At 45.2% G+C, this 26,840-nt stretch overlaps 1 protein-coding gene across 1 annotated transcript; it reads right to left on the minus strand.

The window, feature by feature from the left end:
* Positions 1–20,576: 20,576 nt before the first annotated feature.
* Positions 20,577–26,139, minus strand: LOC124664619. The gene is made up of 4 exons (XM_047202093.1): positions 25,554–26,139; positions 23,156–23,319; positions 21,492–22,977; positions 20,577–21,275 (listed from the first exon to the last, which is right to left on the minus strand). Exons 1-3 carry the CDS (start codon positions 26,137–26,139, stop codon positions 21,889–21,891), a joined length of 1,839 nt encoding a protein of 612 aa, XP_047058049.1. The 3' UTR covers positions 20,577–21,275; positions 21,492–21,888.
* Positions 26,140–26,840: the final 701 nt, after the last annotated feature.

A 26,840-nucleotide genomic window follows, 5' to 3' on the forward strand; every position in this document is an offset into this window, starting at 1 on the left:
TCTTCTTTCGCTTCAGCTGCAGTCGGAGAAGCTGCGCCACCTTGGTCCTTCGAGCTTGTCCATGTGTACTGGCTTCCGAATTGGGCGGGCCTGGTTTCCGCTTCGCGCTCCTTCAGAAGCTCGGCTTCAAGACGCTCGTCAGCAGGAAGAACCGCCTTCTCATAAAATTCATCGTGGCGAATTCTCCGAGCAATGCGCGTATCATAACCACTGACTGCGTCAAGAAGCGCATTGACATCCGCATTCGGAGGAACGCCAGAAGTGACCCGGTCCAGATTCAAACTCGGATTATGCGCTAAGCACATAGCCAAGGACATGGCAGCTGCACCCCGTGCTGAAGAAGATTGCAGGTCCACAACCAGCTCCGGAAGCAAATCCATCCTCTTGATGAGCTTGCGCACATCGCAGGTTCGGCTCTTCTTGATGTTGAGGTTGTGACAGATTTTCCTGGAGGCGGAGATAAGATCCTTGCAATCTTCACCGGCTAGCTGCAGCAGGTCATCGCGCGGGAACTGGCTCCGACGTTCCTCATCATATCCAAGTGGATCTGGAAGACGCAAGTTTTGATAAGTACAACAAGTTACACGCAACATATGTTATCATATGAGTTTCGAGGACATACCCATGACGTCGGAATTGAGCAGGTCCCAGTAGCTCTCTGCTGTCTCCATATATTTGCGGAGTCCACCAAGCTCCTTCTGCTGCTTCTGGATGGTGTCGCTGTCAGTTCTTCTTTTCAACTCGAACTCACCCACTTTTCGAGTAAGCTCCGAGTTCTTTTCAGCAAGCTTCTGTTCCGTTTCTGCGAGCTTCGCTTCTAGATTCTTCTGGGAGGCGCGGAGAGTTTCCAGTTTGGAGGAGGCTGCAGCGAGAGACGAGGATGCACCTACTCAAAGTTACGTAAACTATCAAGTTCGGAAAATGCGGAACATAATCCACAAGCATCAGATAATCGGAAACCAACCTTGAGCTTCTGACAATTGTTTTTTCAAATCCACATTCTCCATCTGGAAGTGCTGGATTTTCTCCGCCTGGCTGATGGTCACACGACGCTGAAGCGCAATATTTTTGTGCAACTCGTAATGTAGGGCCTTTTGTTCCTGCAAACACAGTCAGAGACGGAGTGAGTTCCGCAATAATGGTTTAAGTCTTTCTAAAGCATTGTCGCTGGAATTTATTTCCGCCATCATGCTTGGGGGCTACCACGACATTTAAATCTTCCTTCAGTTTGAGTTCTCTCTAAAAGTATTCAGACGCTAACTAATATAGTTTCCGCCTAAATACTTGGGGGCTACTGGGGAGTTACCTTTTGCTTGCAAACAAGCTTGTCGAAGAATTGGCCAACGTTTTTCTTGAAATCCTGGATCTCCGACGTTTCAACGTCCGGTTTGCCCCAGGCATTGTTCAGCATAGCGTTGAGCAAATCTTGCTCCAGCTCCCACTTTTCCGCCTCTATTAGTTTGTTAAAAAACTTCGTGGCGTAGGCTTTGGGGGTGGAAGTAAGGTCAGCCGGATCTCCAAAATTTTTGGGGAAAACGACCATATCACCAACGGTGGCCTCAGCTTTGCCGGAGGAATTAACTTCTGCTTCCCCCTGGCTTTGTCCTTCAGTTTCGTCGTTGATGGGGCCCTTGCCGCCGGAGCCATCTCCGCCCGCTCTGTCGCTGCTAACCGGAATTATTTCCGGTGGAGTGGATGCGACAGGAGCTGGAGATTGGTCCGCGGGAAGAGGAGAAGGTTGTAGGGAAGCTTGTGGAGCGCTTGGCGGAGCTGGCGTCGAGGGACCAACAGCGGGAGATTTCTTCTGCATATACTTGGTGATATGCTCCTGAACATTGGTCCGCGCAGTGGTGGGGTTCGGATTCCTGCAAGCAAGCAAAGGAAAAGTATACATAACACAGCTTACCAAGATAAACAACGCACGTTACTCGGGAACTTACGCTGCGCCCGGAATATTGGGACGTGAGGGCCTTCCTGCTGTTGAAAGCATCTTAAGGCGCTCGCGCTCCGCCTTTCTGGAGTCAAGCGGAGGCGGTTTGGTCACCTTGGGTTTCTTGGCGGAAGCCTCGCCGCTGGCTCCGGCGTCGGAGCCGGAGACTTTGGCGCGGGAACGCTTCGAAGGTCGAGGGGCAGCCATTCGGGGCACTCGCTCCTCTTCCTCCTCAGGGTCCTCCGGATCCTCTTCCACCGATTCACCGCTAACGGGAACTCGGAGTATGGTGCGCAGGTTCTCTTCCGCCAAAGTATCGAGCTGCGACAGGGGTGAGCAAAACAAGTTAAACACTTAGAAAATATGAGAAGTTAGAGAAATGCGAAGGAATAAGTGCTTACCGGAGGACATTTGTCATGTGTGCTGATATCCTTAATCAGTTCCGGGACCGGTTGGCCCCGGGCTATCTTCACCAACGTCTTGAATCTCCTCTTGAGAGAGTCAGCCGGAAGATCGTGGCAAGTGACCCGGAGGAGATCGTCCGCCCCAGTGTAAGCGCACATCAGGCGTGCGTTGTAGCGCAAAGGCTGGATCCTCCGGGTAAACCAGCTGAGGGTGAGCTGGGCTCCGGTTAGTCCATCGTGAACTAACCAGGAAATCCTCCGCGCGGCCTTCTCCAGTATGGGCGTTTGGGCAAGCGTGGGGATGAAGCTCCAGCTCGCCAACTCTTCCGGAGGCTTGTTGCTGAAGGGCGGAAGTCCATCGTGGACGCTCGGAACTGGCGCATTCTTCACATAGAACCATTCGGCGTTCCAGTACCGGACGGATTCGTGGGAATCATGAGGTGGATACATACGGCCGGAGCGGAGCATGAATGTCATACTTCCGCAGTTTAGCATGGCCTTGTCCTTCGTCTCCTTCTTCACTTGGAAAAAGAACTGCCATAGTTTGACATCGGGTCGGATCCCAAGATGCCCCTCGCAAAGGGTTGCGAAGTTCGAGAGCAGGAGGTAGGAGTTGGGGAAGATGTTATGGGGCTGGAGCCCGTACGTGTTGAGGACGGAGAGGAAGAACTCCGAACAAGGGAGCGACAAGCCGCATTCAACCCACGCCTTTGTCATGACACGTTCGTCCGTGTCGGGCTTGGGGACGTCGGAATCGCGCGTGAAGCTCCAATGCTCGGAGATCATGCCTTCATTTTGGAGCTCTCTGAGCTCCGCGTCTGTGGTCTCGCAGGGCCACCATTGACCCCGCACCCCTTCACGGCTCTGGGCCTTGGAAGCCCTCTTGTTTTCCGCTTCCTGTACCTTGGCTGCCATTCTAGCTTGGCCTTGTAGCTCCTCTTCGAGCTCCTGAGCTGTTGGGATCCGGCCTGGTAAAGTACTGGAAGAGGCGGAGAATGGTTGAGCAAGCCTAATAACGGAAACATATGGTGGTAGATACGCAATGGGATCCGGGCAAATTGGTTCCACGGTACTCGGATCCGGGCTACTCGGAGAACTACCAGTGCAGTGGGGAGAACCGTGAGGCATGCTTCCGGCTGCACCCATGCGAGCTAAGTTGAGTAACCGGAAAATCTACACTACGACTACTTCTTCTTCTACAAGACCGGTGCACGTACCTTCAATGGCGCGACGGTCCGGCGAAGCTCCGGCGAAGTAGAGGTCGACGAACTAGCGGTTTCGAGCCTCCGATGACCACGAATCGGTGGCGGAGTTGATTTCTTGATCAACCGTGGCAATCTTGGTTCGAGGAGAGGCTTGGGACGGCGGCGCACGAAGCTCCCGTGAGGAAGGTTCGCCGGAGTTAAGATCCGTCGGGCGGCGCGGCGCGAGGAGGAAGATGAAGTGGTGAGGTACGGTGAAAGAATGAGGAATTACCGAGCCGCGGGGTATTTATAGACCACGCGCGGAGATTCGGGATTCGGATCCAACGGTGGAAACGGAACGGTCGCACCGTCGGATGGATGACACGTGTCTTAGGTCAAGTGCGGTAAAATGACGTGGAGGTAACTTAACCATGCGCTCCCGAAATTTCCGGCTAAAGATTCGCATCTTCGAAAATTTAGCGCGGGAAATACGGAAGTTGTGCGCGGGGAAAGCGGAACCTCCGTTGCGTTACCAATTCCGAAGACAAAGGATTTCCGAGCAGATGAATCCGGAAACAAGTAGAAGTTTTGAAGCTCTTCTAGATTCTCTTCGGATCCAAACTAATGAAGTCGGAGGAATGATGAATCTCGGAGAACTTCGGGGGCTACTGTTGTGGGTATACTTTATGGGTATATCAACGGCGTGGCCAAGATCCGGCAAGCCCGGGTGGCCCATAGTTGGTGATGAGGCATGTGGCCCATCGGGCGGCCCAGTTGCTGTAGATCCTGAAGGATGAAGTCCAGTGCAGGAACAGGAAGCCGGATCTCAACCGACCTACGAAGGAGGCCGGATCCGTGATGGCCCATGAAGTATCCGGATCCAGCACATACTTAGAGGGAGGCGGATCCTTAACATACACGGCAAGACATTGTACCGTAGTTAGGCAACTTGTATTCCGGCTAGGACTCTCCATGTAAACCCTAGATTCGTGCGCCTTTATAAGCCGGATCCAGGGAGCCCTAGAGGCACAACCACAACTCATTGTAACAACGCGAAAGCACCCAGATAATTCCAAACAAGCAGCAGTAGGCCCTGTCATCGTGCAGGTGTTCCGAAGCTGGGTAAATCGCGTACCACCGTCCCGTGTGCACTCCGCCCTATGGCCCCTACTTCTTCTTCCCCTCGTGAGGATCCCTCCTTCGAGGAACCATCGATTGGGCAACGACAGGTTCCCTGCACACGTGGGCCCATCCAGCGTCCCTCTAGCCCGGGAGGCCGCCTAGGCTTGCTGGCGGCGCGACACCCTATATCACATGTTTATTTTTTATAGAAATTTGTTCTAGACATGCTTGCCTAGGCTTTCAAAAATTTCTGAGGTCACCACTCCCTGACCACATCGACACTATCACCCATCCCCAACGACAGGCACCGCCCATACGCTCATCGGAACAAGAAGAGAAACAAACCCCATCATCGTCAGAAATAGGGAAGCACAATTGCCATCAGGTTGTTTTTTAGCCGAAGACCAAGACTGCATATAGCGGATGAGTTTCTTCCCATCCTGGCAACATTTCGCTCCCTAAATGGCCTTGTTGTAGTTGACATCATATAGGAGGTTGATCGTGTGTTTTATATAAGTGTATTCGAAGATGGAACAAGACGGTTTGATGCCCCCCAAAAGTGAAAACTCTAAAGATAGTGTTCCGCCTTTTTTGGTTTATTTGATTCGTAGAAAAATGTACTATCAAGAGGGATTCCGTTTTAAAACGTATCGGTGGAATCAAATTCACGTAAACCAACCAAATTTGCACCCCAAGGCCTTCCTAGAAGTCGAGGAGATCGCCCTTTCTCTAATTTGTCCAAACCAATTCCTCCAAGTCCGGTGGTTTCGTACATGCTAGCAGCTGTACTAGCTACTCCTAGGGTTGGCACTACCGGAGCATGTATCTGGATACTAAAAAAGGGTGTGCGAGCCAACTCCTGTTTTTGAAGCGGCACCAAGGCGGTACCAGGTCGGTTGTACCGCTCATGCGAAATAGGCGGTAGTACCGGTTCAATTGTTAAAATATACCACATGCAGTTTTACCACAGCCGATCTAGCGTGGGCTTCTCTAATAAGCTCAGTGGAGCGTCGATGTTATGGTGATATGGTGCTTCATCTTCCTCTTCCTTCCGTTTTGGTGGTAGAAGGGATGATGAGGGGTGATGACCCACAAGTATAGGGGGTGTATCGTAGTATCTTCGATAAGTAAGAATGTCGATCCCAACGAGGAGCAGAAGGTGTTGACAGGCAGTTTTGATGAAGGATTTCATCGTAAATGCTCACGGACAAGTATTCGGGGGTTTTGATGTAACGGATGAATAAAGTACGAGTAAGTAAAATGCGAGAGAAATAATTGCAGCGAGTGGCCCAATCCTTTTTAGCACAAAGGACAAGCCGGTTTGTTTACTTATAATGACCAAACGTTCTTGAGGACACACGGGATTTTAGTCTAGTGCTTTCGCTACATACGGTTGATTAATCTTCATTGTTTTGATAAGTGTTGTGTGGGTGAACCTATGCTAATGTACCGCCCTTCCTAGGACTAATACATACTTGTGATTATACCCCTTGCAAGCATCCGCAACTACAAGAAAGTAATTAAGATAAATCTAACCACAGCCTTAAACTATGAGATCCTGCGATCCCTCCTGCATCGATATACCAACGGGGGTTTAGGTTTCTGTCACTCCGGCAACCCCGCAATTGGCAAACGAGTACAAGATGCATTCCCCTAGGCCCATAAATGGTGAAGTGTCGTGTAGTCGACGTTCACACGACACCACTAGAAGAATAACACCACAACTTAAATATCATAACATTGAATATTACTCAACCATAGTTCACTACTAACATTTAGACTTCACCCATGTCCTCAAGAACTAAACGAACTACTCACGAGACATCATATGGAACATGATCGGAGGTGATATGATGATGAATAACAATCTGAACATAAACCTTGGTTCAATGGTTTCACTCAATAGCATCAACAACAAGTAGAAATCGATACGGGAGAGTTTCCCCTATCAAACAATCAAGATCAAACCCAAATTGCTACAGCGGTGACGATGTCCAGCGGTGGAGATGGCGGTGATGATGGTGGAGATGATGATGATGGTGATGGAGATGATGTCCAGCTCGATGGCGGTGACGATGGCGTCGATTTCCCCCTCCGGGAGGGAATTTCCCCGGCGGATTCCTGCCCGCCGGAGAGCTCTTTCTCTCTCGGTGTTCTCCGCCCCGCGAGGCGGGCTGTAACCCTTCGTGAGGATTCCTCTGTGGCTTAGGTCTTCGGGACGAAGGGTTTCGCGAAGAAAAGGAGGCGAAAGAGGCCGAGGGGCCCCACACCACATGGTGGCGCGGCCGAGCCATGGGCCGCGCCGCCCTATGGTGTGGGCCCACCTTGGGTCCACACGACTCCCCCTTCGACTTCCTTCGTCCTGCGGAAAAATAGGATTTTTGGTAAAACTCCCTTCCATAGTTGATCTTCCGAAATATTGCATCCTGACGGTGCTTTTTCCGGCGAGAATCACGGCTCCGGTGCTCGATCTCCAAATAATCATGAAACATGCAAAATAGATGAAATAACATAAGTATTGTGTCCCAATATGAAATATATCAATGAATAACGAGCAAATTATGATATAAAATAGTGATGCAAATTGGACGTATCAACTCCCCCCAAGCTTAGACTTCGCTTGTCCCCAAGCGAAGCCGAACTCGGTAAACGGGACCACATGTTCATGGAGTGAAGAGTCGATAAATAAAATACGGACAAGAAGCATCATATTCATTCACACAAGACATTATAGTAAACAATTTCCTCATATAACTCAGCTTGAAACAAGTATAAGGTAATCACAAATAAAGGTGCATAAGAAATCATAATTGGTGATGGCAAACTTTGTTCTTGGTCAGAGAACATTTAACAGATTATACTTATCTATTGAGCAGCGCTCTCATATTAAAGCTTATGGTAAACTTGCATACTCAATCATATTAATCATTGATGACTTTCAAAGCTATATTCATTCAGGGTAAAACTTGTACTAAACAAGAAAGAGTAAAGACATGATGAAGCAAATCACAATATAATAGTTTGATCACAACAACTCAAATGCTTGCTTGAGATGGAGGGAAATAGGTTTACTTGACTCAACATAAAGTAAAAGACAGGCCCTTCGCGAGAGGAAGCGAGAGATTAAATCATGTGCTAGAGCTTTTTCAGTTTTGAAATCATATAAAGAGAATAAAAGTAAAGTTTTGAGAGGTGTTTGTTGTTGTCAACGGCTGGTAGCGGGTACTCTAAACCCCTTGCCAAACGAGACCTCCAAAGAGCGGCTCCCATGAAGGACGTTACCTCTACCGGCAAGGTAGATCATCCCTCTTCTCTTTTGTTTACACATGTACTTTAGTTTATTTAAGGATGACACTCCCCCCAACCTTTGCTTACACAAGCCATGGCTAACACGAATCCTCGGGTGCCTTCCAACAATCTCATACCATGGAGGAGTGTCTATTGCAAAATTAAGTTGCTTACCTGATGAATCGGGGCAAAACATGTGAAGAGAATTATTAATGAAAGTTGATTAATTTGGGGTCTGGGAACCCCGTTGCCGGCTCTTATTGCAAAATTATAGGATAAGTGGATGAAGCCACTAGTCCTTTAGTGGAGGCTGCCTAACAAGGCTGAAAGATAAAACACCACATACTTCCTCATGAGCTATAAAACATTGACACAAATAAGAAGTAATAAGTTTTGAATTGTTTAAAGGTAGCACATGAAGTATTTACTTGGAATGGCGAGAAAATACCATGCGGTAGGTAGATATGGTGGACACAATTGGCATAGGTTTGGGTTCGAGGTTTGGATGCACGAGAAGTATTCCCTCTCGGTACGGGTCTTTGGCTAGCAAGGTTAAATAGCAAGCATAGGAGTTGAGGGAAACAAACAAATATACATGTGATAGAAACAATCATGCATCTTACTTGTAAGCACAAAACAGTTTTAACTTCAGAATACTAAGCTAAGAACTGATAAGAAAGATAATAGCATCTTCTACATTTATTTCCTCTATTCTTCTTAAACTCAAAGTGTTGTTGCTATTGACCATTGCTAAGTTTGCCAAAACCAAATAGATTTACTTAATGCTCCCAAAGTGGTACCAATACTAAAATCAAGATCAATCATATAGTAGAAATTGCAAACTAAAATAAGGTGTGCAATATGTAAATGATAAGACTTCTCATTAATATTCCATAACGATAACTCACACCAAGGGATACATAGACAAACTAAAGGAGAGATACTTCCACACTGCAACCCATCTTATACGATAACTTCCCTACTCATGATATGACACTACTTGATAGTAAAAAGTAAAAGGTAATGATAATGTGATACCGCGGCACTCCCCCAAGCTTGGAACAAACCAAGGGGATGCCAATACCGATGATGGATTACTCCTTTGGCGATGGTGGTGATGAATTCCTCACAAGCTTCTCCACAAGCTCCTGAAGCTCGTCGATCTTGTACATAAGGTTGCGGATCATCTCCGAATTGTGCTCGACGCGATTAAGAAGTATGTCCGATGGCGAGTCCCAATTCTTGGAGTTATTTCCCCAACCTTCAGCTTCAGACTTCGTCCTTCCTGCAGTGTTAGAACGATCTATATCCCAATTGCTAGGCAATGCTGCCTTGGGGGTCCTTTCAATTTGATTATTGTAGATTAGATTGCGGAAGGGATGGTGAATGCCTGAAGAAGATGTCCTTGGAGCTAGGTAATGACGGGGAACTCCTCCTCCGGTCCTAATCCGTGCGCTCTTCTTGGCGTTGAACGAGTCTGACACCACTCCGATGCTTGCAATTGTGGTGCGCGGGCGCTCTTGCGGAACTTCTTCGATTTCCTCTTCATCCTCCTTTACTTCTTCCTTGACGCTCTTGTCCTCTTCTTTCCACTCACGGTCTTGATTATCTTCATCCGGAAGCTCCTTGCCCTTGTTCTTGGAGACCATGGTGCTTCTAAGCTGAAAACGAGATCTGGCAGAAACAGCTCGAAACAAAACACGTCGAGAAAACGATATACGGACCTCCAGGGATCCGGGGGATTATATAATAAAAAATTTCAGAACAAACGGAAAGTACCAGGTCGAACCAGAGTCGGAAAGGGGCGACGAGGCGGTGCCACCATAGGTCGGCGCGGCCAGGCTGGGGCCCGCGCCGGCTGTGGTGGCACGCCCTCGTGCGTCCTTTCCACTCCGTTTCGATCTCGTAATTTTTCTTATTTTCCAAAAACAGCAAAAATATTGTTCGGAAAGTAAATCGCGAACTTTTCATTACCGATCTTGTTACCTATTCAAAGTCGAGTTCTGGCGGACTGTCAATTTGTCCTTTGATGAAAGCCTTCGGTGTTTCCACTTGAATAATATCAACATCAACATTATAAGAATCACCCGAGATATAATGCTTGAGTCTTTGTCCATTCACCACTTGCGTAGCATTGCCTTGGAGAGAGCTAATTTTAATTGCTCCTGAACGATACACCTCCTCAACAACATATGGTCCTTCCCATTTCGAGAGTAATTTCCCTGCAAAGAATCTGAGACGAGACCGATACAATAGGACTTTATCCCCAATATTAAACTCTCTTTTGATGATCCTTCTATCATGCCATTTCTTAACTTTCTCTTTAAAGTGTTTAGCATTTTCATAAGCTTCACTTCTCCATTCATCTAGAGAACTTAATTGTAGCAACCTCTTATCACCGGCAAGTTTAGGATCTTTATTTAATTCTCTAACGACTCAGATAAGCTTTGTGTTCTAGTTCTAAAGGTAAATGACAAGCTTTTCCGTAAACCATTTTATAAGGTGACATTCCCATGGGGTTTTTATAAGCAGTTCTATAAGCCCATAGTGCTTCTTTCAATTTAGTAGCCGAATTCTTTCTAGATTTATTAACGGTCTTATGCAAGATAGATTTAATTTCTCTATTTGATAGTTCTACTTGACCACTACTTTGAGGGTGATAAGCGGAAGCAATTCTATGATTAATACCATACTTAGCAAGAGTTTTCTAAAACCTCCATGAATAAAATGAGAACCTCCATCAGTCATAATATATCTAGGTACTCCAAATCTAGGAAAAATAACACCTAAAAGCATTTTTAAAGAGGTCTCACCATCAGCACTTTTTGTAGGTATGGCTTCCACCCATTTAGTAACATAATCAACAGCAACAAGTATATGAGTGTTACCTTTTGAAGAGGAAAAGGTCCCATGAAGTCAAATCCCCAACAATCAAACGGTTCAATAACAAGAGTATAATTCATAGGCATTTCATTGCGTCCGGAAATATTACCAACCCTTTGACATTCATCACAAGATAAAATAAACTTCCTTGCATCTTTGAAGAGAGTTGGCCAATAAAAACCTGATTGTAGAACCTTTTGCGCGGTTCTATCTCCGGCGTGATGTCCTCCATAAGCACTGCCATGACATTTACTCAATATCTCTTGTTGTTCATATTCGGGAACACACCTTCGCAGAATACCATCCACTCCTTCTTTATATAAGTGTGGGTCATCCCGAAATAATGCCTCAAGTCATAAAAGAATTTCCTCCTCTGCTTGAGCTGAAAAGGTTGGAGGCAAGTACTTGGAAACAATAAAGTTAGCATAATCGGCATACCAAGGATCTGTCTCGCGAGCTCACCTTTATTACAGCCAATTGTTCATTTGGAAAACTATCATTAACGGGAACGAGGATCATAAGCAATATTTTCCAATCTAGACAAATTATCGGCAACGGGATTATCGGCACCTTTCCTATCTACAATATGTAAATCAAATTCATGCAAAAGAAGTACCCATCTAATAAGCCTCGGCTTAGCATCTTTCTTTGTCATAAGGTATCTAATTGCGGCATGATCAGTATGAATTGTAACTTTTGAATCAACAATATAAGATCTAAATTTATCACAAGCAAAGACTACGGCTAACAATTCTTTTTCGGTAGTAGCATAATTTCTTTGAGCAGCATCAAGAGTTTTGCTAGCATAATGAATAACATTTAATTTTTTATCTACTCGTTGTCCAAGAACAGCGCCTACGACAAAATCACTAGCATCACACATAATTTCAAATGGTAAATTCCAATCGGGAGGTTCAACTATAGGAGCGAGTTGTTAAGGCTTTCTTTAGAGTTTCAAAAGCTTCCTTACAATCATCATCAAAAACAAAAGGTACATCTTTTTGAAGAAGATTAGTAAGAGGCTTTGAAATCTTGGAGAAATCTTTAATAAATCTCCTGTAAAACCCAACATGACCAAGAACACTACGAATACCTTTAACATCCCTTGGATAGGGCATCTTCTCAATAGCTTCAACTTTAGCTCTATCAACTTCAATACCTCTCTCAGAAATTTTATGTCCCAATACAATTCCTTCATTAACCATAAAGTGGCATTTCTCCCAATTAAGAACAAGATTAGTTTCTTCACATCTCTGCAAAACTTTATCAAGGTTTCGCAAGCAACTATCAAAAGAATTCCCATAGACAGAAAAATCATCCATGAATACTTCCACAATACTCTCACAAAAGCCATGAAAAATAGCAGACATGCATCTTTGAAAAGTAGCAGGAGCATTACATAAACCAAAAGGCATACGCCTATAAGCATAAGTTCCATAGGGACAAGTAAAAGTGGTTTTCTCTTGATCTTTAGCTTTAACGGCAATTTGTGAAAACCCGGAATAACCATCAAGAAAGCAAAAATGAGTATTTTTAGATAACCTTTCTAGCATTTGATCAATAAATGGTAAAGGGTAATGATCTTTCTTAGTAACTTTATTAACTTTTCGATAATCAATGCACATTCTATACCCTACAACTACTCTTTGAGGTATGAGCTCATCATTATCATTAGGCACAACGAGTCATTCCTCCTTTCTTAGGAACGCAATGCACATGACTAACCCATCTACTATCAGCAATAGGATATATAATACCAGCTTCAAGAAGTCGTAATACCTCATTTCTTACCACATCCTTCATCTTGGGAATTAGACGACGTCGAGGTTCAACAACGAGCTTCGCATCATCTTCCATATTAATGGCGTGTTGGAAAATAGAGGGAGAAATCCCCTTCAAGTCATCAAGAGTATAGCCAATAGCACCTCGGTGTTTCTTCAATATTTGCAATAATCTTTCTTCTTCAAACTCTGTAAGCTTAGAACTAATAATAACAGGATATATTTTCTTATCATCAATATGAGCATATTTAAGATTATCAGGCAAAGGCTTTAAATCAAAAACAGGATCTTCCTTTGGTGGCGGTGTTGTACCCAAGTCTTGCACCGGTAAATCATGCTTGAGAATAGGTTGGCGAAGAAAAATCTCCTCAAGCTCATCTCTTTCTTTCCTAAAAACTTCACTCTCGCTATTCTCCAAATGTTGCTTGCAAAGGATTATTAGGAACAAGAACAATAGATGCGCACTTGCTCCATTTTAAAATCATTACTAGGCAAATCAGCTTTATAAGGAGTTTTGGTAAATTTAGAGAAGTTAAACTCATAAGATTCACCAGCAAATGTAGTCAAAATTTTCTCTTTCTTGCAATCTATAATAGCTCCACAAGTATTTAGAAAAGGTCTACCAAAAATGATAGGACAATAATCGCTAGCGATGAGAACCAAGTACCAAAAAGTCGGCATGATATTTAATCTTACCACATAGAACTTCCACATCTCGAACAATACCAATTGGAGAAATAGTTTCTCTATTAGCCAGCTGAATAACCACATCAATATCTTCAAGTTCACAAGAATCAATTTCGTGCATAATCTCCGTGTAAAGCTCATAAGGTATAGCACTAACACTTGCACCAATATCACATAAACCATAATAGCAATGATCACCAATTCTAACGAGATATCATAGGAACACTAGCTTGTTTGGGTTTATTAGGATGTGAAACAATATTAGAAGCATCTTCACGAGAAAATAATATGACCATCCTCCACATTTTCGAGTCACAAGATCTTTAACTATTGCAACGACGAGGTTCAACTTTTATTTGTTCTTCGGGTTCTATAGGTTTCTTTTCACTTTTACGAACCGCACTATTTATAACGAGTACTCTTTCATTTTAGAAGGAAAAGGAGTTTTTTCAATATAAGCTTCGGGAATAACACGATCGGCAGTTTCAACTACAACACACTTATTAATAGATGAATCAATTTTATCTTTATACGGTTCATGATACTTATCAAAATTCTTCTTAGGCAATTCATAATGAGAGGCAAAAGCTTTATAAAGGTTTGCAGCAACTTGAGAATCAAGACCATATGTAGCACTCATATTACGAAATGTATCGGTATCCATAAAAGCTTCAATGCATTTATAATCATAAATTATACTCGATTCTCTATCCTTGTCGTTCTCCCAACCTTCGGTATTTTCTTGGATCCGATCAAGAAGGTCCCTTTTAAACTCTTCCTTATTGCGTGTAAAGGATCCAGAACAAGAAGTATCCAGCAAGGTCTTGTCTTGAAAAGAAAGTCTTGCATAGAAATTATCAATAATAACATTACCAGGAAGCTCATGAATGGGGCATTTGAGCATTAAAGACTTCAATCTCCCCCAAGCTTGGGCAATACTCTCTCCATCATGAGCCCAGAAATTATATATGCGGTTCCGATCTTTATGAATTTCACTTGGAGGATAAAATTTGGAATAAAATAAAGGCACAATGTCCTCCCAATCAAGAGAATCACCATTCTTCGACAATTTATACCAATGCGCCGCTTTACCGGACAACGATATAGAGAATAGTTTCTTTCTAACTTCATTCATAGCAATACCTGCACATTTGAATAACCCGCATAATTCATGCAAAAACAGTAAATGATCACCAGGATGGACAGTTTCATCCCCTTCATAGCGGTTATCCATAACATGTTCAATAATTTTCGTAGGTATTTTATATGGTATTACTTCCTCACCTGGCGCCTCATCCACTACCGTTGCAGTAGTAGTAGATTTCCCAAATAGAAATTGAAGAGAAGATCTCTCCATAATGACTTATAGCGACGGCAGAAATAAAATCAGCACAAACGAGTAAAGGTTTTCCTTACCAATTCCACTTACCAATAGCGCTTCACTCCCGGCAACGGCGCCGAGAAAATAGTCTTGATGACCCACAAGTATAGGGGGTGTATCGTAGTATCTTCGATAAGTAAGAATGTCGATCCCAACGAGGAGCGAGAAGGTGTTGACGAGCGGTTTTGATGAAGGATTCACTTGTAAATGCTCACGGACAAGTATTCGGGGGGTTTTGATGTAACGGATGAATAAAGTACGAGTAAGTAAAATGCGAGAGAAATAATTGCAGCGAGTGGCCCAATCCTTTTTAGCACAAAGGACAAGCCGGTTTGTTTACTTATAATGACCAAACGTTCTTGAGGACACACGGGATTTTAGTCTAGTGCTTTCGCTACATACGAGTTGATTAATCTTCATTGTTTTGATAAGTGTTGTGTGGGTGAACCTATGCTAATGTACCGCCCTTCCTAGGACTAATACATACTTGTGATTATACCCCTTGCAAGCATCCGCAACTACAAGAAAGTAATTAAGATAAATCTAACCACGGCCTTAAACTCTGAGATCCTGCGATCCCTCCTGCATCGATATACCAACGGGGGTTTAGGTTTCTGTCACTCCGGCAGCCCCGCAATTGGCAAACGAGTACAAGATGCATTCCCCTAGGCCCATAAATGGTGAAGTGTCGTGTAGTCGACGTTCACACGACACCACTAGAAGAATAACACCACAACTTAAATATCATAACATTGAATATTACTCAACCATAGTTCACTACTAACATTTAGACTTCACCCATGTCCTCAAGAACTAAACGAACTACTCACGAGACATCATATGGAACATGATCAGAGGTGATATGATGATGAATAACAATCTGAACATAAACCTTGGTTCAATGGTTTCACTCAATAGCATCAACAACAAGTAGAAATCAGTATCGGGAGAGTTTCCCTATCAAACAATCAAGATCAAACCCAAATTGCTACAGCGGTGACGATGTCCAGCGGTGGAGATGGCGGTGATGATGGTGGAGATGATGATGATGGTGATGGAGATGATGTCCAGCTCGATGGCGGTGACGATGGCGTCGATTTCCCCCTCCGGGAGGGAATTTCCCCGGCGGATTCCTGCCCGCCGGAGAGCTCTTTTCTCTCCGGTGTTCTCCGCCCCGCGAGGCGGCCGTAACCCTTCGTGAGGATTCCTCTGTGGCTTAGGTCTTCGGGACGAAGGGTTTCGCGAAGAAAAGGAGGCGAAAGAGGCCGAGTGGGCCCCACACCACATGGTGGCGCGGCCGAGCCATGGGCCGCGCCGCCCTATGGTGTGGGCCCACCTTGGGTCCACCGACTCCCCCTTCCGACTTCCTTCGTCATCCGGAAAAATAGGATTTTTGGTAAAACTCCCTTCCACGGTTGATCTTCCGAAATATTGCATCCTGACGGTGCTTTTTCCGGCGAGAATCCCGGCTCCGGTGCTCGATCTCCAAATAATCATGAAACATGATAAATAGATGAAATAACATAAGTATTGTGTCCCAATATGAAATATATCAATGAATAACAGCAAATTATGATATAAAATAGTGATGCAAATTGGACGTATCAAGGGATTTTTGTTCCTAGTTCATCTAGATATGGTGCTCCTTGGGAAATCAACAAAGTTGCACCTGTGTTTCGGAGCAAAATCCTAATAGCTGGGAGACATTCATTGTTCTCATGGTGTTGGCTCCTCTGGACGATAGGGTGGCCGCTCTGTTCTTTGGTGTTGCATGTTATTCAAGTGTTCAATGATCAGCACCATGGTGTTCTCAACCTCTAGTCTGGCTATCGAGACGGAGGCCTCCTACTTTAACACGGCTCCCATTGATCGCTTTATCCCATGTGATGTTGACCCCACTGATGTTGGGTGGTCGTGGTTCGAAGTTTCAGCACAGGAGTGGCGGAGAAGGACCCAAAGTGATCTGACTTTTCTTCTTAAGGTCATTTTTTGTAAAACTAAAGGGCTATACTATAATTTCTATTATTTTCAAGGCCCTCTATGTAATCTTCCAACCCAACAGTGAGAATTAATGAAATTTTCGGGTTCTTTGGGACCTTTTTCTATTAAAAAGAAGTAAGGTCTAGTCTACGCCCACAGACCATTGGACGGACAACTAGAAACTTAACTTTTTTTTGCATGGCTCGGATGAAAAGCATCACATTGTAGCTCGATCATGCTTTCTCTATATTAGTATAGAAAATTTATGTAGTAATAATCCTGCATTGAGATTTCCCTTGAAGAAAGTCAATGGTTTACCAAGTCGCGAAGGAGGGCCGACAGGTCATTTCCCCTTGGCACACTGAAGTGACAAAGTTGGCGATTTATACTGGGTAGAGCAGAAGCTGGAGCATCCATTTGGCTTGTTCATTACTTCATTGTAGTCAAGGAGCAGATTTGACCATTCAGCACAAGTGGATGAGCTTGTTCCCAAGTTTATTTTATCAGCCGGCGTCCGGCCCGCGACATTGTCATCCGCTGTCACATGAAAACAAACACTAACATCTACTAGTGGTACATGGCTACATGCACTCCCCGATCGTAGCACGTAACCACCATGTGCATGTTGGAAGGCCGGTCATGGAAAGTTTTTTTTTTTTTGTGGATAGTTTTTTTTGGAGAAGTTTCAGTTCACACATTTTACACTGGTTTGCTTGGCATACGTTGTAAACGCCTGACATGGTGTGTGTATATGGCGTGCTAATTGAGTTTCCGGTGTGTTGAAACCGTCCTGACAATATTCAGGATACATAACCGAAATATATTAATGTCATGTGACGCACATATATGGATTATAACTTGTTAGGCGAGCACCTCTAAAAATTCCATCCAGGGTGGTACTGACCAGTAAGTTCACCTCGATCATTCACAAAAGCAATGGCATGAGATCCAGATCAGAGGGTGCGAGGCTGGCTGGGTTATTCTCGACCTCACACCCTATAAATCTATAATGCATCAGCTTGTCACTTCACTCGCCGACACCATCACAAGCCATCCCTCCTGGCAGTGTCTGCACGCCCACGGTACGAGCCAAGATCCCCCAGTCATGCCCAGACACAAAACGGTGCCCCGCAACGTGTCACCGCTACTCCGCTGTCTTTGCCTGCCTTTGCGTGTTCATTAGCTCGGCCGTATCTTCTCCCCTCAGCGGCTCAGTCCGATCTACTACACGCATGTGCCATCTCAGCAGCTTTCGCGGGAGTATCGTTTACGCATGGTCCATGAACTGAACTTGGGGGCAAAAACTGTTGCGGTGACAATTAGGCCACGAGCTCCTCACATGTATTGCATCGCGGCTAGTGTACTGTTGGCTGGCGATTGCCATCTGCATCTGCATCTACACCTCACTCACTACTGCCTCTTCGGAAGGGGATACGGTTGGTCGCTACCCATCGATCTCCCGTGCCCGAACAAGATGTAGCTTCCGGTTAGTCGTTGTACCGTCCACGACCAATAATGCATACTGCACTTCTTTTTTCCTGAGATGAGATCTTCCTATGTGTAGCAGCAGTGTCACTGTTATATTGGCTTGTAATTGACATACCAGGGCGGGAACCTGAGCAAACCAAGCCTTAGAGCATCTCCAACAGAGGCTGTAAACTGGACGCGCGCTAAAAAAACTGCCAATATACAGCGTCAAATGCGTTTTTGCGTCCTCCAGCAGACGCTGTAAAATAGGTCGCGCTGTAAATATTTTAGTGCGCGCGGTAGTTTGCGCTATCCAAAGCGGCATATCTAGTGCGCCGGCTACCGCGCGCTCGTAAGCTGGAACCGCTCGCGCGAAAAGAAACCGCTCGCTCTGCCGACCGCCGCATCGGGAGTTCCACCGGCCGCCGTGCCGCAAGCTTCGCCGGCCGCCTCCCACCGAGCTCCGCCGGCCGCCGCCCCGCGAGCTCCGTCGGCCGCCTCCGCGAGCTCCGTCGGCCGCCTCCCTGCGAGCTACACCGGCCGCCGTGCCGCGAGCTCCGTCGGCCGCCATGTTGCGAGCTCCGCCGGCCTCCCCGCAAGCTCCGCCGGCCGCCGCCTGCGAGCTCCGTCGACCGCCGCCACCGCAAGCTCCGTCGACCGCCGTGCCTGCGAGCTCCGTCGGCCCCCTGCGAGCTCCGCCGGCCGCCGCGCTACGAGCTCCGTTGGCCGCCGCGGCTGCGAGCTCCGCCGGCCGCGCACGCGAGCACGGACTCGATTTCGATTGTTGTGGCTAGCTAGACTCGATTCGGCCGCGCGCGGACCCGATTGATGTGGCCGCGCATGCACGCACGAACTAATTTCGGCCGGCCGCGCATGGAGATTCGATTGCTAGCTTGCTAGCTATATCAATTTCTAGCTACATGGATAATGCACAGTAATTTAGTTGAATTTTTCAGATTTATTTGTAGCCTGTTTGATCTTGTTTGTTCTATGAATGTTGAAGAAACTTGTTTGTGGAGCTCTATTTTACAGCCTCTGGCAAAGGGTTGTTTTTCGGCTTCGTGGTTGCGCTGTAAAATAGAGCCTCTGGCGAAGCACGCATCGGCGCCGCGCGCTATATCCGAATCGAGCGCGCTGCAAACGACTTTTACAGCGCCAAATTTTAGAGCCTCTGTTGGAGATGCTCTTAGTTAGTTAGTTACCCGTCAAAGGTTAGATCCGCCGCTTCTTCAGTTTGATTGCACCCTGACACGGACACATCGGAAGGAACAGTACCCTAAACATCGGATCCTGCATTCCATCGGAGCTTCAGAGAGCGCTCTACAACCTCTACTGTACAACCATGTGCTTCATGGCATGGCGACTCTCACCTTATGCTGCTGCCACCGCCGTCGTTGTGGGTGCACGAGGAACAACCGGACGAGCCTGGCTTTCTATCGCCACCGGCTTATTATGGCCGGAGAGAAACATGTGAGGGCTGGCCAGAGCCGTAGTTGCGGAAGCAATTAATCTGTGGGGATGCTCTGATCCCTACCCGGTTGAAAGGACCGAGTTCACCTGCCGATCGCGTTGCATCTGCGGCACAGCCGTCGCCTTGCCGACAGTCCAGATCCATTTCCTAACTCGAGAGTGCCCACGCTCGGCAGTGCTTACTGCTACGTCGATTGCAATGGCTGCCCTGTTGTGAATTTGTGATTGTAGGTACTCGTTCTAGTTCAGGATAATGAACCCAGCTGGCTGAACCTCCAACTTGCCCTTCTTGTGCTCATCGGCTCACATGAGTTGAGATGTAGGTTTAGTTGACTAGAGCATTTTCGTTGAAGACAGAAAAAAAATGGCTCAAGATCAAAGGACATAAAGCATTACTGATATAACATCAACTGCAACTATATCGGAATGAAAGAAATTTATACGAATCAGGCAAGAGATTCCTCGCCAGATATCAGGGCATACATAAATGTACCAGATACACAACTTTCAACACAATTTCCGTGAATGACTCGGTAATGTTAAACTCCTTTCTTCGATAAAGAGTAATGTTAAATTCTTGACCACAACCATCATGTATTCAATAACAATTATGCTATGGAGGGCCAAGAATAAACAGTGAGATGACACAGACAAATGAGTTTGGTTGTACTTGTACATCATCTATCGCATGGTATCCAAGGGCTACTGGCAAGTCACCATTGTTTCTGTGCTCAGCCCAGCCCTGACAGTACCCCTGACAAGACTGCCATGAGAGTCCAAGGGCATCATAGTTCTAAGGTGGCGTGATTAAGATTTGCATAAGGAGATTGCTCGCATCTATTTATTGTTTGGTAGACCTAATTAGTTGACATGTCCTTTCACATGACGAAGCAGACAGCTGTTCTCCTTACAATATAATAATAAAAGGTCTGAAAAAGGCTCTTTTTACAACAATAACAAATGCAGCTAATCTTAAAGGTGATAGAAGCACTTCACGAGTTTAAGATCATAAATAGGATAGCAAAATGGCTGTCTTTAACAATACATGCTAGGAATAATATCATAATAGATGCTCCTAATTAGGCGTGTCCCTAGGGCCTTAGGCCATAGTAGGTGCTTGCCACTTCGCTCTGCCCAAGTGTGTGGAGATGCTGCTACCAGACAGGGCTACCCAATAAGCAAACCAAGAGACAAAGGATTGGCAAGTAATCATGATTGAGTTGTTGACTACAATTTCATAAAATCCATGGGAATAAGGTAGCATGCAGAACAGACATCACACTCATGTGGCCATCTCACCCTGTAATGATACATTGGTATATAGTTTTTAAAGTTTTTATATGCAAGGATGCACAAGGAACAATTTGGATGTCATCATCCATGCTCTGCTTTGTCACACCTACATGCTTAGCTTGCATTCCAAGTTGGATCCAGTCCAGTGACAGGTAATCCTACCTCTTTCAAGTGGAACAACATTGCGCTACTAGGAATTTTCAGCTGTATGGTTGGGAAGTCTCTTCCGATCGATGATGCATGTCCATCGTATCTGCCAGTAAAATTTGTCTAGCCACTTTACAGTTGAATATCCTTTACCTTGCTGATATTGCGTCTGCACCACCAACCGCATCAGCCAGTTTGCCTTCAGATACACACTTGCTACATCTCTTTCATTTGCAAGTGGTCAGAAACTCTGGTTACCTAAAAAGACACGAGCATTACTTTAGGCAAACTAATCATACTGAGAAAAACAAAACAAGCACAAGCAAACTTCTGACAGTATTTCACTGCAGCTGCCCACAACTAAATGACTTGCAATACAGAAAACATTGTTGTTACAGAACTAGAACTAGAATACAGAGTTAGTTTTTTTTTTTGAGATCAAATACAGAGTTAGTTGTTACAGTAGATTCATACCAAGTTCAGTCTTCAAGGTCTGAGGCCTGTCATGACTCATGATTGTAGTTGAGATGCTGATATAACAAGGAGCACACCAGGAAACATTCTTCTCCAGAACATTACCACTGAATGGGAACTAGCAGCATAGATAACTGAATAATTCAACCTCACCAAACAATCAGAATGATCAACACCTCAAGACCTCATAGGTACTGAATATATGTGGCTCCAAAGACCAGCAGTAATCAACATCAAAAGCTATTGAAGGCCACAAACATTACAAAGAAATAAGTTGCTCCCAAGATTTCTTGGATAAGTGCCAGGGCAGGTCCAAGTCTCATAAATACTTGATATTACCATCGATCCGTTAATGGGGTCAAATGTTAACAAAAGAACATGCATCAGATAACAAAGACTACTTCTGCTTTTGGCTACAAACAACAGCACTACAAGATGAATCTGAGTCAATTAACCACAAATTCACATTTTGGAGCTGCCTTTGAACTAAATCTGAAGCCATACTGTGAGGCCAGGAAAGCATTTTACTTTGACCATCTGACAGTGATCTATTCGACATGTTAGGCCCTAATTCCATAACCATGATCTCCTCATTCAGTTTCCCCAGCTTCACACCACCATTGCTTTGCAACACTTCCGTAAGTACGTGAACGAAGTTCACATGTTTCAGGGAAGCAACAGAATCACTTTTTGGAGATATCACACTATCTGCTACTCTTGATATAATACGGTCATTCCATGCTTTTCTAGAGCCTTGTGAGCTTCTTATAAACATCAAATCCACTGACTCTGCAGTAAAAAAGTCGACTGATTGATCTGATGGCTCGGCCAACTTATTGCCAAGTGAAATCACATTTGCATCTAGTACCCATAGACTGTAACCCAGATCCAAGCAATATTGTATCACATAAGCTTTAGCCAAAATTTCCATAACAGAACCATCAGAATTCATATAACTACTCATTTTGCTGCTGCGCAACAACTCAGTAGCATCAATGACAGCATGCCCTCTATGAGCAAGGTCATCCAGAAACTCTGCATTGTCACCAAGGAAAATGTGATTCCGCGTGCCTGCCTTCTCAAGATGGCAAATGAGGTTTCTCACAATCCTCTGTTCCACTGAATACAAACTTATGAGTAAAACATTATTTTCTAGTTGCACAGACTTGAGAACAGAACCAAGTTCACTAAATTTCCTAACAGCCCTTCCTGGAAGAACTTCAGCAAAGCAAAAATCGTACCATTTTAGCTCTTTGAGAGGTTGCAATTGCCATATATTGAAATTGAGATTATTCTGATCTAACAGTGTAGAATCTGGTCCAACACTTCTTCCATAGTTGACACCTGCATCCCTATGAGAGATGCTGAGGGCCCTTTCCTTTAGGAAGTTTGTGTAGATGTTGAAGTATCCACGTGAGTGGACAAATTTAATGAACCAAGGGGTCCATATTCTCTCACCCATCTTTTTGTACCATCCTGTAGTTTTCTGCAGAGGATGAAAGTGGAACAACAATTACTAACAAGCAAACAAATCCAACAGGATGTAGACATCAAAATAATCCAAACAAAATTAATCCACTAAACATAATACGTAGGTTAGTTGATATTTATGTAATGCATAAGCTGAAGATGCACACTGTAATGTAAATAAGAAGAGAGTTTACCATGCCTTGGAGAATAGGTTTGATTCCTTTGGCTTTTTGTTCATCGTACCACATTCGAAATTCTTTCCATGGTTTGGGGAACAAAAGTTGTCCCCATGTACCAACCATCTGGTACAAGAATAGCCTAGTTTCACTGTCCAGTTCTATCTTGTTTCCATGTTTACCTATTTAGTTCAAAGTCAACTAGTTAATAACTGAACCATTGCTAGTACTTAATGTAATAACTAATAACTATGAAAGTAATGTTTGGCAGTGGGGATTTTGGTTAGGATTTGGTTTAGTTTAAAGTTCTCTTAACTCTAAAATCGACTGTAATGCCAAATCCAAATTATGCTATAACACAATATAACCATTGGAGTAAACATATGTTTTGATTAAACACCTTTTAGTTCAAAGGAAGTTATTTTGATGAAAAGGCGTCTGCATGGGAACCTTTGGAGATTATAAATAGTCTGAGAACACATTTAATAGTGCTAATAAAAGAAATTATCATCAAACAAATCCACAGCGAAGTGTGGCTGATAATACTAGCTTAAACTGAACCTCAAGCCAATCCTCATCATCTCATACACAGCCGAAACCCGAAAGAACTCGTTTGATAACTAACACTCAGTGCAAGTTTCATTAAGAGCCATACAAATTTAATTATAAAATACGAGTAATAAGAAAACAGTAAAGATATAATAAGTACTGCAAGTTCACCTCAAAGTCTAACTGTTATGTATTTTACCTAAGATAGTTTAGTGCTTTATGCCCACATGATATGACATTGCACAAATGACAAAGTGAATCTAGGGTCAATGATCACATCTCCATATTCTCTAGCCGAGCCTTCACAATATGAGACCCAACTATAGTCACCCAAAACAAATGAAACAACTACACAGAAGAAACTAGTCCTAGCATTTTCTTTATCGGAAATTAAGAATTGAAGATCCATATAAAAGGAACGTCAACAATCTAAAAAGAAAGAAAACAACAATAATGGGATTCAGAGAATCCCAAAGCTCTTATGCACTCTTATGCACTCCAACTACCAAGCCAACAACAACAACAACAACAACCAAGCCTTTCAGTCCCAAACAAGTTGGGGTAGGCTAGAGTTGAAACCCATAAGATCTCGAAGCCAAGTCATGGTTCCGGAACGTGGATAGCTAACTTCCACGCACCCCTATCCATGGCTAAATCTTTGTCGATATTCCAAACCTTTAGATCTCTCTTAACGGACTCCTCCCATGTCAAGTTTGGTCTACCACGACCCCTCTTAACATTCTCATCACGCTTTATCCGTCCGCTATGCACTGGCGCTACCGGAGGCCTCCGTTGGATATGTCCAAACCATCTGAGACGATGTTGGACCAGCTTCTCTTCAATCGGTGCTACCCCAACTCTCTCCCGTATATCGTCGTTCCGTACCCGATCCTTTCTTGTGTGGCCACATATCCATCTCAACATGCGCATCTCTGCTACACTTAACTGTTGGATATGTCGTCTCTTCGTTGGCCAACACTCAGCGCCATACAACATCGCAGGTCGGATAGCTGTCCTATAAAACCTGTCTTTTAGCTTTTGTGGCACTCTCTTGTCACAGAGTACGCCAGAAGCTTGGCGCCACTTCATCCAACCAGCCTTGATTCGGTGGCCCACATCTTCGTCGATATCGCCATCCTTCTGCAACATGGACCCCAAATATCGAAAAGTCTCACACTCCAGCTACCAAGCCAATTACAAAAAATGAGACCTGCCCGGACTAGTCATTGGCAGGTGTTGTTTTATAGGAGCAACAACCATGAGCACCCACCGAGACCAAGACTCAAACCTGGGTGGGCAGCGTGCGCACCCGCACCGCTCGCCAACAGATCAAAGCGACGTTGTCCAAGCCAATTACACAGGGCTCTAGCAACTCAATACACATTCTATCTTTTAGCAGACAGAAAAGAGTTTATTAGCTCAACCCTACAAGAAATTTCTGAATCAATGCTTAAAAGGCCAGCTGTGTGGAGGGGCTAATGAAGAAACTGATAAGTTGCCCATAGCTGATACAATGGATTTAGCATCACAAAATTCAAATGACACAATGCCCAAAACCCTCTTTGATCTCGGGAGCTCCCAGGATCCCCGTAGATCGTGATAGTGCATCGAGCCCAAAAAGGAAGATCAACAAGGCAAACCCCCACCCCCATGTAATAGCGTTCTAACCCACCCTAAGGTCCTAACAATATACTGTAGGTAACAAAGACCAAATTGCAGTGCACATTTACAGAAATGCATTAAGCCGCAAGACGGTCTATCCAGCTTAGAAACCACATTTGGGCAGCAAATGATGCATTGAGGGATCCATTCTTCCTAACTAAGGTAGAAGAGCAGCAAGCATTCACACTGCTTAGTAAGGTCTGACCTGCGACGAATCGGGGGCGCTGCAGTGACGCGCCGAAGACGTAGGGGCTGTAGTTCTCCCTGTCGTAGTAGTACCTCATGACGACCCGCTTGAGGAACCTGTAGTAGAGCGGCGAGACCTGGAGGTCGTCCTCGACGACGAAGGCGAACTCGTCGTCGGAGCCGGGCCACCACGCCTCGATCCACTGCGCCTGGAGCCCCGCGTTGGCCGCGCGGTAGTGGACGCGCTTCTCCCCGTGCGGCCAGCGGAAGGCGTCGAGCGCGTGGAGGATCCCGTGGGACGCGGCGAGGAGCGGCGCGGACGAGTTGGGCGGGCGGTGGTCGAGGAGGACGTGCAGCGCGACGCGGTCGCCGTCGTAGTCGGCGGCGGCCAGGGAGCGGAGGCAGCGGAGGAGCGGGGCGGGGCGGTCGTAGGCGAGGAGCTTGATGAGGAGCGAGAAGCGGCGGGGATCCGGAGCGGGGCCGGTGGCGGGGAGCGGAGGCGCCGGGTAGGAGGAGCGGCGGAGCAGGAGGAGGACGGAGAGGGAGACGGGGAAGAGGAGGAGGAGGAGGGGCAGCGGGAGGGAGCGGCGGCGAGGCGGCGCCATTGGGGGTTTGGGGGCGACGCCGTGGCCGTGGTGGTGGAAGAACTGGAGATCGACGGAGTCGAGAGAGAGAAAGCAGTGGGCCGACGTGTGAAGTGAGGTTTTGGGTTTCAATAGGAGTTGGGCTTCGAGCCTTCGACGAAGATGCTCCGCTGGGCTTCCTGGGACCAGCCACTATGGGCGAGCTTGGTTGCGCATGGTCTTTTTTTTCGGTTTTTGGGCCTTTTTGGTTTCCAGCTGGTGCGGAGCTCCTATACACCGACCAGATCGGTGCGTACGGGTGCCGAGTGGCAAAACCTATTTGTCGCCCATTGACGTGTGTTTGGGACGACCTGGGCCGCCCCCAATAATTGTGATAGTTTTAGTTCTTCCGGTTTTAGGAACAATCTAGAAGTTTCAGGTGGTTTTTTTCGTTTTTTTGCTAGTTCGTCGGTTCTCTCTTGTTCTTTCACGTTTTTCTTAGGTTTTTTGTTTACTCTCTTTTTCTATTTCTTCCTTTTCTGATTGAATTACATTTTTTAAGCAGAAAAATTTGTAAACAAAAAAATTTGAACAGTTTTTTTTAGAAATTTTTAGTTTAAACATCTTTTATTCTTAACAAACTTTTTCTAAACAAAAATTTAATTTTAATTAAACAAAAAATGAACAAATTTTTTAAAGAAATTTTCAGTTTGAACATTTTTGTTCCTTCCAAGGAAGATACA

The sequence above is a fragment of the Lolium rigidum genome, chromosome 6 (assembly GCF_022539505.1).
Source record: "Lolium rigidum isolate FL_2022 chromosome 6, APGP_CSIRO_Lrig_0.1, whole genome shotgun sequence".
Lineage (NCBI taxonomy): Eukaryota > Viridiplantae > Streptophyta > Magnoliopsida > Poales > Poaceae > Lolium > Lolium rigidum.